At 34.0% G+C, this 12,573-nt stretch overlaps 1 protein-coding gene across 11 annotated transcripts in view; it reads right to left on the bottom strand.

Moving 5' to 3' along the window:
* Positions 1 to 6,193: 6,193 nt before the first annotated feature.
* LOC132129683 (pleckstrin homology domain-containing family G member 5-like) overlaps positions 6,194 to 12,573 on the bottom strand; it is a 74,477-nt gene continuing 68,097 nt past the window's right edge. For all 11 annotated transcript variants that reach the window (XM_059541337.1, XM_059541339.1, XM_059541338.1 and 8 more), the window contains 5 exons: positions 10,518 to 10,650; positions 10,249 to 10,364; positions 9,978 to 10,126; positions 8,398 to 9,336; positions 6,194 to 7,573 (listed from right to left, as the gene is read on the bottom strand). In XM_059541337.1, the coding sequence (XP_059397320.1) occupies positions 7,564 to 7,573; positions 8,398 to 9,336; positions 9,978 to 10,126; positions 10,249 to 10,364; positions 10,518 to 10,650 (1,347 nt within the window). In that variant the 3' untranslated portion in view covers positions 6,194 to 7,563. The remainder of the gene's footprint in view (positions 7,574 to 8,397; positions 9,337 to 9,977; positions 10,127 to 10,248; positions 10,365 to 10,517; positions 10,651 to 12,573) is intronic.

The raw sequence follows: 12,573 nt of genomic DNA, 5'->3' as shown, positions 1-12,573 counted from the left end.
TATATATATATATATATATATATATATATATATATATATATATATATATATATACAGATTCCATTCCATAAAGTGTCTTAGGTACTGTACATGTTGTCACAGAAGCCTTTTCTTTTTCCCTGGGCAATAAAGATGGAAATGTTCAATAGCTTTTTGTAGTCAATGTTTGAAGACTACTGGTATACAGAAACTATAAAATGTAATATAGGAATATTGAGCAGTTGCATTGCCAAGATGCGCTTGTCTGTTAATGTTTAATGACTGGATGTGACTGAACATTTTGCAACATTCTCTTCTGGACACTCATTTGATGACGGTTAGCCACGCGCTTCACCCTCACTATAATCAGACTTATTTAGCTTTCTATACAGTATGGAGTAACCTGATAAAGATTTGGGTAGGTAATCAAACACAGATAGATTGCTGTAAACAGCAATATTTTAAAGCAGTGGGCTGTTTTTCTAATAATACAGCATATTGCTGTAAACTGCAGTGTATTCTGGGGTCACGTGGCGGTTTGAAGCAAATATACAGTATATTGCTGTAAATTTCTAATTTCAGAGGCATTGTGAGTTATTCACAACTGTGGTAAACGGAGGCAGACTTAACCATAGGCAAAGGTAGGTGACCGCCTTGGACACCCTAAAGCCAAGGGCCCCCTAAAATGCTTTTCATATATGAGATACACATAAACGCTAAAACCCGAAAGGTTGCTATTTTCACTGTTTATTACCATGACAACCATCTACGTGTGCACCTTGAACGTGTTTCTTGTTTACCTTACTTGTAGCAAATATTTTTTTATGTGAATGATTCTTTGAAAGGAACCAACTCTCTTCAGAAAAGTTTCAATGGTATTTTCATTTTATGATAACATTTATTAGCGCAGCACTGCTTTGTTTACAGCCATTATCTGTCTGTATCTGACTGTGTCTGTCATCCCTATATCTGTTTTTGACTGTATCTATCATCCCTCTCTTTGTATCTGACTGTATCTGCCATCATTCATCTATCTCTAAATCTGTCATCCCTCTATCTACCTGTTTTGTTCTTTTCAATATTTCTAGCCACTCTTTGCATCCTGTGATGGAATAGCATCTGTTCCAGCATCAGTTTGTGGTTTTTAGAACTGTTTTATTATGACAATGTTAGTTAACTTTTGGTTTTAAAGTCATACAGGGTAATATGTTTCAAGTTCTCAATTTATTTTGGAATTCAAAATAATAAATACATGAATGCAAATTTGTGAAATTCTGTGGAAAAACCTGTTTTTCAATATTAAGAAGTGTCAAATTATTATTATTATTATTTTGTTTTGTGAAATAATAAATTAATATGCATTATACAACAGTTCATGCAGTTGAATACAGTTTAAAGCTTATGCAGTTAATGAATAGTTTAAATAAAAAAATTCAGCTGCCAGTCATTAATATTCAGCAATCAGGAAAATATATATTGCATTTTACATCCTTCCTCTAAATATGGCATACACATATAAAAAAAAATACAGCAAAAAAAAAAAATGCAGTTAAAATAGTTTATTTTAATGTAATACAGGAAGATACTGTAAATTAAACTACAGCAACACCAGTATTTTACTGTAAAATTCACATGGTGGTAAAAACAACTCTACCTCCTTTCTCACTGGCAGCATCTGGCATCTCCAAATGGATTTCCATTTAATTAAGCAATATGCTTTTCATTTCATTATCATGTGCATTTATCTCCTTAAAAATACAATAGTGGAATGACAATAAGCTTCTTAGGGCTGATACAATAACAGTAATCTCTGTAAAGTTGTTTTTTAAACTGTGCCGTATGGTCACTTTCATTTTTCAAAACACCTAAGTAATGATTATAAGCTTGCAGACATATGTTATGACTAATGGGACGGAATCAGAAAAGAAAAACAGCTTAAATATTAAGCCACACAGAAGTCATAAAAAAATAAACACACCAGAAAACTCAGGCCGGTTCCTTATGTCATATAACTTATGTGAACCTTATTAGTAATAATTTGTGATGCTTTTTAATTTTTATATTTATTATATATTTATCTTTATTATTTGTGGTGACAAATAATCACAAAAAATAAATAAAAATAAATAAATAATATAATAAGTATTATTGATCATCAAATTTTTCATTGGATAAAAGCGTCTGCTAAATGCATACATTTAATTTAATTTAATTTAATTTAATTTAATTTAATTTAATTTAATTTAATTTAATTTAATTTAATTTTAAATGTAATATTATATTATATTATATTATATTATATTATATTATATTATATTATATTATATTATATTATATTATATTATATTATATTATATTATTATTTTTTTTTATTTGTGGTAACAAATAATGACAGTTAAAAAATACATTAAGATTAAGCAGTAAATTTGTCTTAATAAAGTGGTGGGGACGGGATGGGGATGTGGGGGGGGTAAGGTTACATCTGCTTTAAATATTAAATAAGAAATATTATTATCTATTATTTTGCAGCTAAAATATAAATTATTAGCTGCAAAAATAAATATAATATCCAAGCGGTTTTAATATTTATATGATATTAATATTATAATTTGTATTTTTTATTATTTTAAATAATTGATTTTATTTGTGGTAACAAATAATTATGAGAATTACATAAAATAATAATAACAACAATTAAAACTGTCAAGACACTATTTCCCCATCTTATGTATCCTCCTGAGACCCCGAGAGTTTGCCTGGTGTGCATTTTATAATTGTTCTTGCTATTTGGGATATGTAGGACCTAATAAGTATAATACCTAAAATTTGTTTTTGTACAGGAAGTAGTTTTTGCAGAAAAATATGTCCTCATACGAGTACAGTGGGTCCATCCTACTGTATGACACACATAGACTCCATTGGTACAAAAAGTTAATTTGACACATTTTCACAGTTTACTTGAAAATGTAAACATCATTTGAACTGTGGCTTTTTTTCCAACTAGCTGCCTCTATCTTTCCAGCCTGTCTGGAATAGCCCCTATTGGCTGGTGTGAAATGCTGCTAAGCAGTTTCATTCAATTTGCAAACACAGATGCACATTGCATGTCATGCATTGCACATGGGATTTCCCAGTGCAGCCTTGTGCTCTGCATTCATGCATTTCATTCATAAGTTATGCTATGTCCTCGGTAGAGGACACCGGGACTCAATTTCAAAAAAAAAAAAGAAAAGACATGAATGAAGATGCATATGCAAAATCAATTGATTTTTTAAATCACCGATACATTGTTAGTTTTCAAGATTTTTTTTTTTTTTACCAAACTTTGTATAAAGATGATTCTCAACTATGTTATAACAGAATGATTCAATATACCATTTTTCTTTCTGCAAAATGTGTGTAAAATTACCATTAATGGGTTTTCTCATTTTAAACAATGTATCTATAAACTAAATCTAATTTGCATTATTCCATGTCTACCTGATAAAAAACACTGTGCTAATGATGGCAGATGTTGTTTGGCAGCTTTAGTGTCAATACAAAGGTCAGTCAGTGTATAATGGTGCCGTGTGACATGGGCTGATGATGGAAGCAGCTGTTCTCACCGTGAATCTCTCCATATGTCCACTGCTTGTCGCCGGATCTTTACGCACATCCTAGAAAACATACCTCAGCTCTCATTCCCATTTCTCCCTCTCTCACAAACACAACCTAAATCCAATCACCTCGGCCTCTAAAGTGGATGAGGTTGATTAAAGAGAACTCAGAGAATGATGTTCACTCCATCATGACCAGAGAAACAGCAGCAGGCTTACAGGGGGATTGTTTCGACAGACAATGGTGTCTACCTGATCCTGATCCCAGAGCTGCAGACTCAGAGAATGCTGGGATTGGCAGCGTTTAATAAAGGAAAGTGCTCTCGTAATCCGGATTTACCAAAGTGCACTTTTGTGTTAATCAGACAGTTTTTTACAGGATGCTTTATGACATCTGTCACAAGGAGAAGCAGGAGTTCATGATCGTTTGGGTCAGACATGGTGACAGACATAAAGTACAGTGTCCAATTAATTGGAGAAAAATAACAATCTTTTCACAATACTCTTTTCATCGATCTGTTTTATTATACACATTATACACTGTATACCATTTTAGAGGTAATATAAATTTATGTATAATATATTATAGAATAATAATATATTGTTTTGAGATATACTATAGTTTATAGTCAAAATATTAGTATATAATATTTTGAATATTTTATGTTTATATTTTATGTTTTCATCTTGGTTTAGGTTGTAGTTTTAGTAATTGGTTGGTGTGTCTTATCTCTCTCTCTCTCTCTCTTTAAATTGAAATTTAATTTTGCCTTGGCAACTAACTGAAATAAAAAAATATATTTATTTTAGTTAATGTATCTTTAAAATAAATGTTAAATCTTTAGTAACATTATTATGAAACTTTACTGTCACTTTTCAAAATGTATAAATATGCCCAAAATGTATATACTTAGGTTAAAGTTTTAGTAATGTTGTTGTTTACTCATTTTTATCATTGATTGTATTTTTTTAATTATTATTATTAGTGTTTTAGCATTTGTTATTTCAGTAAAAGTTAAACTAAATTAAAATGTTGCCTCATCAACTTTATTAATTACATTTTAGATAAGGTTTCCTTTCAAGTAATGAAAAATGTGTGTGTGTGTGTGTTTAATTAAAATGCAATTATTTTTCAAATTAATGCATCCTTGCTGAGTAACGTATTTTTTCAGTGTATATACTGAGTGTGTGCGTGTATACACACACACACACACACATATACAGTATATATATATATATATATATATGTATATATATTACACAGAGAATCATGAGATACTGTACCACGAGGTGTATATGAAGGTACACACACACACACACACACAGAGCAGCTAATCGACTAATGTTGTGTAATTACTTTTGAGTCGCAGCGAAAAGCTGCATTTTTATAATTAAAGTCCAGTGTATCAGCGATGGAGCATAATAAACTACTTCTAAAATGGAGGATTACATTGATAAGCCCCAGAAGGCCAGATGTGGGAATCGAGGAGGTTGGGGCTGGATCCGGCAAATCTAGGATGGGATTAATGTAGAAAATCCCACGGGCCGGAACGCTGCCTTTTCCATGAGGATTAGGGTCTTGTGTGGAGTCAACATGCTGTAATCCACCGATTAGCTGAAATAATCACCTGTAAATACACCTTGGCCCGCTCACATCCCAGAATGCCAACCGCTGCCGTGAACAGAGAGTCAATGAGTTAAAAAAAAACCAGAAAGATCTGAAGAACATACACGAATGCACAGAATACATAAAACATAATTCTTCCCATGAAACAGTTTGAGAGTAAAGAAGGCCATGCACTGTTCAAACGTCTGCCACATGTAAATACACAGATATGTGTATCTTGTGTTTATGTTTTTATAAAGTATAATCAGTGTGGTAGACAACTGCTGTATGTAATGCATGACGAATCAAAGTCTTTGATTATATGTCTACATAGTCAGTGCTCAACAGATTTAGTAGCTGTAGCTGAATTTCGATCAGTGGAAGTAACTGTTTAGATGGACTGTTTATACAGCCTCATATTAGCTCTTTATTACACATTCTCATGTTGGACTGTCCGGCTGCTAAAAAACATGATAAAGAAATATTAATTGAGATGACTAGTCATCAGTCACTACCCTTAAGAGGCCTTTTTTTAATGCGAAGTATGTTTAGCAAGTTATTATGACTGCCCAAATATATACTGGGAAAGTGAGTGAGAAATAATAACTTAAAAGCTAAAGTACTCACACAAGATTATTCGTTGAATGTGAAAATCAAAACAGTGCCACTTATTTAAAATAAAAATCTTTTGCAACATTAAAAATGTCTTTAAATAAAAGTTTCTTCCTACCCACAACAGTACTGTACTGCTAATTGTATTATTTAAATTATTATTTTTTAAATAATTTATTTCCATCAGTTTATGTATTTTGTATTATGTGTGTGTGTGTGTGTTTATATATATATATATATATATATATATATATATATATACACACACACATCTATCTATCTATCTATCTATCTATCTATCTATCTATCTATCTATCTATCTATCTATCTATCTATCTATCCATCCATCCATATTAAATACAACAGAAGTCACTAAATAAGACACACCAAAATCCACAAATACTGAAACATGTCTTTTATTTCGAAAGACATTTAAGGAACACTCCCTCACATGGGAAAACAAGGTTATTTTGGTTCTTAGCAGATTGCGAAATGAATTCATCAAATGACAATGAACAAATTAAACTAATTAAAACGAAGAGAAAAAATATATATAATACAACAGTAATGTGAAATTAAACTATTATAGACCATATTTTATATATAAAACAATGCAAGCTCAATAAATATGACAAACACAAAAAGCCTAATCAGTAAACAGACAATACACCATATTTTCTTTGGGCAGGGCATTTTTCTTTTTTGTTTCTTTCAAAAAGGGAGTTCAGAAGGGCTTGGTTTAGTTAATGCACCAGTTAGTTTCAGTTTAATCTTACGGGGAACAGCAGTATCTGTGAAATCAAAAGATTACAAAAACATACAATAAATCATCAATACATCTGTTAATGCTTGAAAACTAACATGAGCTTTCACTTAAACCAAACACCCTATTCAGTGTCAGCTAAACTCTAATAAGTGCTCATCTAGTGTCAGGCGACGCTTCCTGAATCCTTAAATGCTATAAACCAAAATACAGAGTTTTTTCATTTTCTGTTTGCCTTTAGCTGCACATCTGCTGGAGCATTTTGGATATCATCATGCATTTATGAATCCAACTTGACCCACACAACACAATATACAGTAAAAGGTTTGATGTATAACTTAAGCTGCGTCAACCCAAAGATTCAATAGTATAAGCAGTAGCATGACAGAAGTATTCCTGCCATAAGAACATGACACTGGTCCTTAGTTAATGTGTAACGTGCCGTAGTGGCTACTCAAGTTATCTGAAGTCAAACAGTGATTGGGTTTAGGTCGAGAATTATAACGCACTCAGTCATACACAAATGCACGTGAATTCGCACACTTTCTCATTCAAAAATAAACACAGTCACATAACAGTAGTGCAGTTAACATGAATCACTTCCATCCTCGAAGCAGAAATACTCTTAGAAAGCAAACAGGGTGATTAAGGAATCCAAGATGTGTTTTATTCTCATGTTCTCATTTCTACTTCCTTTCGGCATCACGTGACCCTTGGAAACCTCAAATGTCCCGCGGTAAGGGCTCCGGTCACACTTTCTCTTTGATCGTTTGGTCTTGGGTTCTCGTTCTGATAATGGTGCAGTTTCACCAAAAGCTTTGACCTCTTAGAAGTTGGTTGTTTTACAAAGTGCAAGGAGTTAATGAGTCTGAGAAACGACAGGAAGCTACACGCTGAGGAATCCGTCCGACTGGAAGAGGGCGCGAGAGGGCAGCTGGAGAGTGCATTTGTGTCCTGCAGAATTCAGTCTCACAATGTTGTCCCAAAACGTCTGTTCCAGAGAGATGCTACACTTCTCTGAGAAGAAAGATGACAAGAGTTCATAAACTGAGCTTTTAGCAACACTAAATGTTTCAATGTCAATCTGAGACCAACATTTTAGCTAACATTTTTATCCATTTAATTTAAATAGGTAAATCTTTTCAAATGTAAAAAATAAACCACTGCAGCCTCTTACCAATTAAAATAATAGTAATAATAAAATGATAAATCAATCAATCATCCTATTGTATTTTTTCATATTTTTATGAAATCTGATTTAATTGATTACCAATATAAAATTACTATTTGAGATGGATAACAACAATCTTAATGTGTACTATTTGTTTATATAATATAAATATAAATTCAATAATATAAAGTAAAAATAAAGGAAATTTCATGTTTTTAAAATTTTGATTTCATTACAATAAATAAAAATACTATTATATTATAAAAACTAATTTTATGAATTAAGTTGTCCTTTTTTCTATTTTCTGGTAATCTGGAGAAATCTATATTGTAAGACTCAACACAAAGGTCAGCTGATTGCCAATGTTACAATAAAATAAAAGCATAACATTTGTATTTAATTTAAAAAGTAAGTGTTTATTTCATTTAACATATATAAAAAATATTATATTATAATTACTTTTTACTGTATTTTTACCCTATATTTTATTTTTCTGTTTTATGAAACCTGCATTGGATCAAGCTATTTTGTAACAAGAGCTACAGGAATTGATAACATCTCAGTTCCAACTAATATATCATAACCTAATTAAGGAAAAAAGAATTTTGGTAAAAGCACTAAACGAAACAATCTTTAAATACATATGCACTCAGAAACGAGTGTTACTTACGAGGCTGTGAGCGTTGAGTTGAGCACCAGTGTGGTCTGTATCCTGTGGAGTTGGGCCAGTGTGAGTTTTCTGTGCTGCTGGGGTCTCTTACATCGGCCCTTTCGCTCCAGGCGACAGGGTGGCGAGAGCTCCCCGTCTGACGCACTGCAGGGAATCTGGTTGCTACCAGCCTCATGTGCAATTCTGGCTCGTCTCAATGTGTCCATAAGCATGCTCGAGGGCAAGCTCCATGTGAGACTGAAGCTTTCATCCGTCTCTGGATCAGACGGGAGACTCTCGTCTGATTCAGCAGCGTTGAGCTCCGTCAGGCTCCTGCTGAGCGGCGCTTCTAAGTATTTAACCCGACTTCCTGTGCACTCTGTGGCTGCCCTGGTGACACTGTGGTTACTGTTACAATGGTGAACTGCGGACAGCAGGTTGTCTTCGGAACAGGATTTGACAGTAAGTCTCTCTAAAAACGGCAGGCGACACAGGATGGGCGGACGGCACCTGGGCTTTACAGAAACTGAGTTTTCGTTTTTCGTCACTGAGTTCTGAGATCCGAATGAGCTTTTATCTTCTTCATCGTCTTCATCTTCTGCATTTTCGTGCTCCTCATCTTCCCCCTCGTCACCCGTCGTCTCCTTGTCATCCTCGGAATCATCTTCCTCTCCCAGGGCCACTTGACTCTGGGTTTCCAGCATGGTCTCTGGTGAAAGGGTCCCGTAAGCGCTATCTATGGAACTGGAGCAGCACTGAGGGTCCAGGTCTGAGCCCTCCTGGCTGTCCGGATGGGGCTCAAAGTCCCGCTGTGGGACGGCAGGGTCAGAGAGCTGAGACACACGGGCATCATGGTCTGAATGCCCAGCTAGGTCAGACTGAAGAGTAGAAGGATCCAAAGATGATCCAGACTCATCCATATCCATCACCGACAGGGTTTCTGCGGAGCCATCTGATTGGCTAAGACAGGAACAAAAATGTGAGTTTATTTATTGTAAAACAACAAGGCCAACAGGTCAACTAATTGCCAGTGTTGCATTCATAAAAAAGAAACAAAAGAAGAAAAAAAGGAGACAATTGTAATTAAAATATGAAATACAAAGATAATAGTAATTGTCAGAATATTTTAAATCAAATGTATTATTTTTTCTAATTGATTAAATTCTTATTTATTTAATTAAATACAATTTAAAATTTAAAATTTGATATTTAATTAGATTAGTTTATTTACGAAGCAGGTTTACAGAAAATAGAAAACATTATGTATTATCGTGTTTTTATACATTATATTATATAAAAACTTTCACCATATATGAGAGCAGTTATTCATCTTATAATTATTTTTTATTAATTACATTAAAATACTAAAATAATTTAAATACAAAATATTCTTAAATTATTCATTAATAAAATAAAATAATGTATTTATTAAAATAAAATACATTTTAAGAATAAAAACATTTTTAACAACATGTATATATTATTTAAAAATTTAAGTCAACCTAAATAAATATTAAATATTTATTAAAATATTAAATAATTAATCAAATTATTAAGTAAAACATGTATTTTTTGCAACAAAACTAAATAAAATAAAATACCTATTGCTCTGATTTTTATGTATAAATTGAGGAGAACTAGGTATGGAGTTACAGCTGTCCTCATCTTCCTCCTGATTTTCCACTAGTCTTTTCTTCAGACAAGCCTTCTGTCGGCGAGCTTCCTCTGACCGCAACCGCTGCAGCTGATTCTACAATGCATGTACAAAATAGCTAAATCAGCAAACTACATTACTGAGCGAACACTTTAAATGATTTCTTATATAAGAAATGTCAAACAGTCATTATTGGTAACAGACAAGTATGATTTTACCTGGACATTGCAAATAGAATCAGTCCAACTTTTCCCCTGGGTGGCGCTGTTGGCCTGGAACGAGTAAGCAGCCACTGCGTTCTTGAACTCATTGAGGTAGATGAGGACAAATGAGCCTAAGACAGGAAAAAATAAAAAACAACAATCAGAAACATACTACTTTTAAATCTAAAACTTCACATTACGTTCTCTTGAGATCCTAAGCTGCTTGTTTCTGCTCCTTTGTCATATTAATTGTATGCAGTAGATGGAAGTGGGCTCAGTCTCACCTGTGTCTTTGAGTTCTCTGCACACCACATTCTGCAGGAGGAGAGGCTGTCGGATCACTTTCACCTTCTCCAAACGCTTCACTGGTTTAGTGATCAGCAGCAGATCAGTGAAAAGGAAGCAGTAAACATCCATCTACTCAGAAAAAGACAGATACTTGTAAAACAAACTAAAATACTCAATTACAAGCAATATTAAAGGGTTAGTTCGCCCAATTTGCAAAATTATGTCATTAATAACTTACCCTCATGTTCTTCCAAACCCGTAAGACCTCTGTTTATTTTTGAAACACAGTTTAAGATATTTTAGATTTAGTCCGAGAGCTCTCAGTCCCTCCATTGAAGCTGTGTGTACCAGTGGTTCCCAACCTTTATCAACTCGCGGCCCACACAACCAAACACATATGTTTGCGTGGCCCACTGCAAAAAAATAATTAACTGACCCCGCTATTGTTGGGTTAATAGCTTAGTACTCAGAAGCTAGATTGTTAACTGTCTTTATTGAATGAACTGGCAATGGACAGAAAATAACTTGGGCTGGCACTGCTTGGTACAACTGCTGTTGTTCTGTAGCATATGCTGCAAAAATATCAAAGATAAATTGGCAGTTTATTCTTAAACCAATCAGTGAGCTTGAATAGTGGAAGCATAGTTGCAGTTTAATATTATTTTTTGTTATTTGATTATATATATGAAATTATGTTATTATGTTATGACATTTTTACATATATGAACAATATTATTACTTATTTTAATAGTAATTGGCGGCCCACCTGCAATACCACCGCGACCACTGGTCTGTACAGTATACTGTCCATGTCTAGAAAGGTAAGAAAAACATCATCAAAGTAGTCCATGTGACATCAGAGGGTCAGTTAGAATATTTTGAAGCATCGAAAATACATTTTGGTCCAAAAATAGCAAAAACTACGACTTTATTCAGCATTGTCTTCTCTTCTGTGTCTGTTGTGAGAGAGTTCAAAACAGAACAGTTTGTGATATCCGGTTCGCGAACGAATCATTCGATGTAACCGGATCTTTTTGAAATGGTTCACCAAATCGAACTGAATCATTTTGAAACTATTTGCGTCTCCAATACGCATGAATCCACAAATGACTTAAGCTGTTAACTTTTTTAATGTAGCTGACACTTCCTCTGAGTTCAAACAAACCAATATCCCAGAGTAATTCATTTACTCAAACAGTACACTGACTGAACTGCTGTGAAGAGAGAACTGAAGATGAACACCGAGCCGAGCCATACAATGACTCGTTCACGAGTCAAGAACCGTTTCTGGCGGACGCGTCCTATTCGAGATCCGAGGAGCTGATGATTGTGCGCATGTGTGATTCAGCGTGAAGCAGAATGACACACAGAGCGTCTGAACCGAACTGATTCTTTTGGTGATTGATTCTGAACTGATTCTGTACTAATGTTATGAGCCCAGGTAAACCGAAGGCTTGCAGTCAACGCCAATGACGCCATTACGTCGAGCGCAAAAGAACCGGTGAACCGTTTTCTTCAACCGGTTTATTGAATCGAACTGTCAGAAAGAACTACTGGTGATCCGAAAACCGATGCAACCGGCTCTTGACTCGTGAGCGAGTCATTATCTGGCTCGGCTCGGTGTTCATCTCTCTCTTCACAGCAGTTCAGTCAGTGTACTGTTTAAGTACATGAATTTGTTCGCAAACCGGATATCACTAAACTGCTTTGTTTTGAACTGTCTTACAACAGACACGGAAGAGAAGAAAATGCTGAATAAAGTCGTAGTTTTTGCTATTTTTGGACCAAAATGTATTTTCAAAGCTTCAAAAAATTCTAACTGACCCTCTGATGTCACATGGACTACTTTGATGATGTTTTTCTTACCTTTCTGGACATGGACAGTATACCGTACACACAGCTTCAATGGAGGGACTGAGAGCTCTAGGACTAAATCTAAAATATCTTAAACTGTGTTCCGAAGATAAATGGAGGTCTTACTGGTTTGGAACAACATGAGGGTAAGTTATTAATGACATCATTTTCATTTTTGGGTGAACTATCCCTTTAAAA

The sequence above is a fragment of the Carassius carassius genome, chromosome 46, assembly GCF_963082965.1.
Source record: "Carassius carassius chromosome 46, fCarCar2.1, whole genome shotgun sequence".
Lineage (NCBI taxonomy): Eukaryota > Metazoa > Chordata > Actinopteri > Cypriniformes > Cyprinidae > Carassius > Carassius carassius.
The sequence above is the reverse complement of the archived record's forward strand: the minus strand, read 5'-3'. Positions and strand labels throughout refer to the sequence as shown.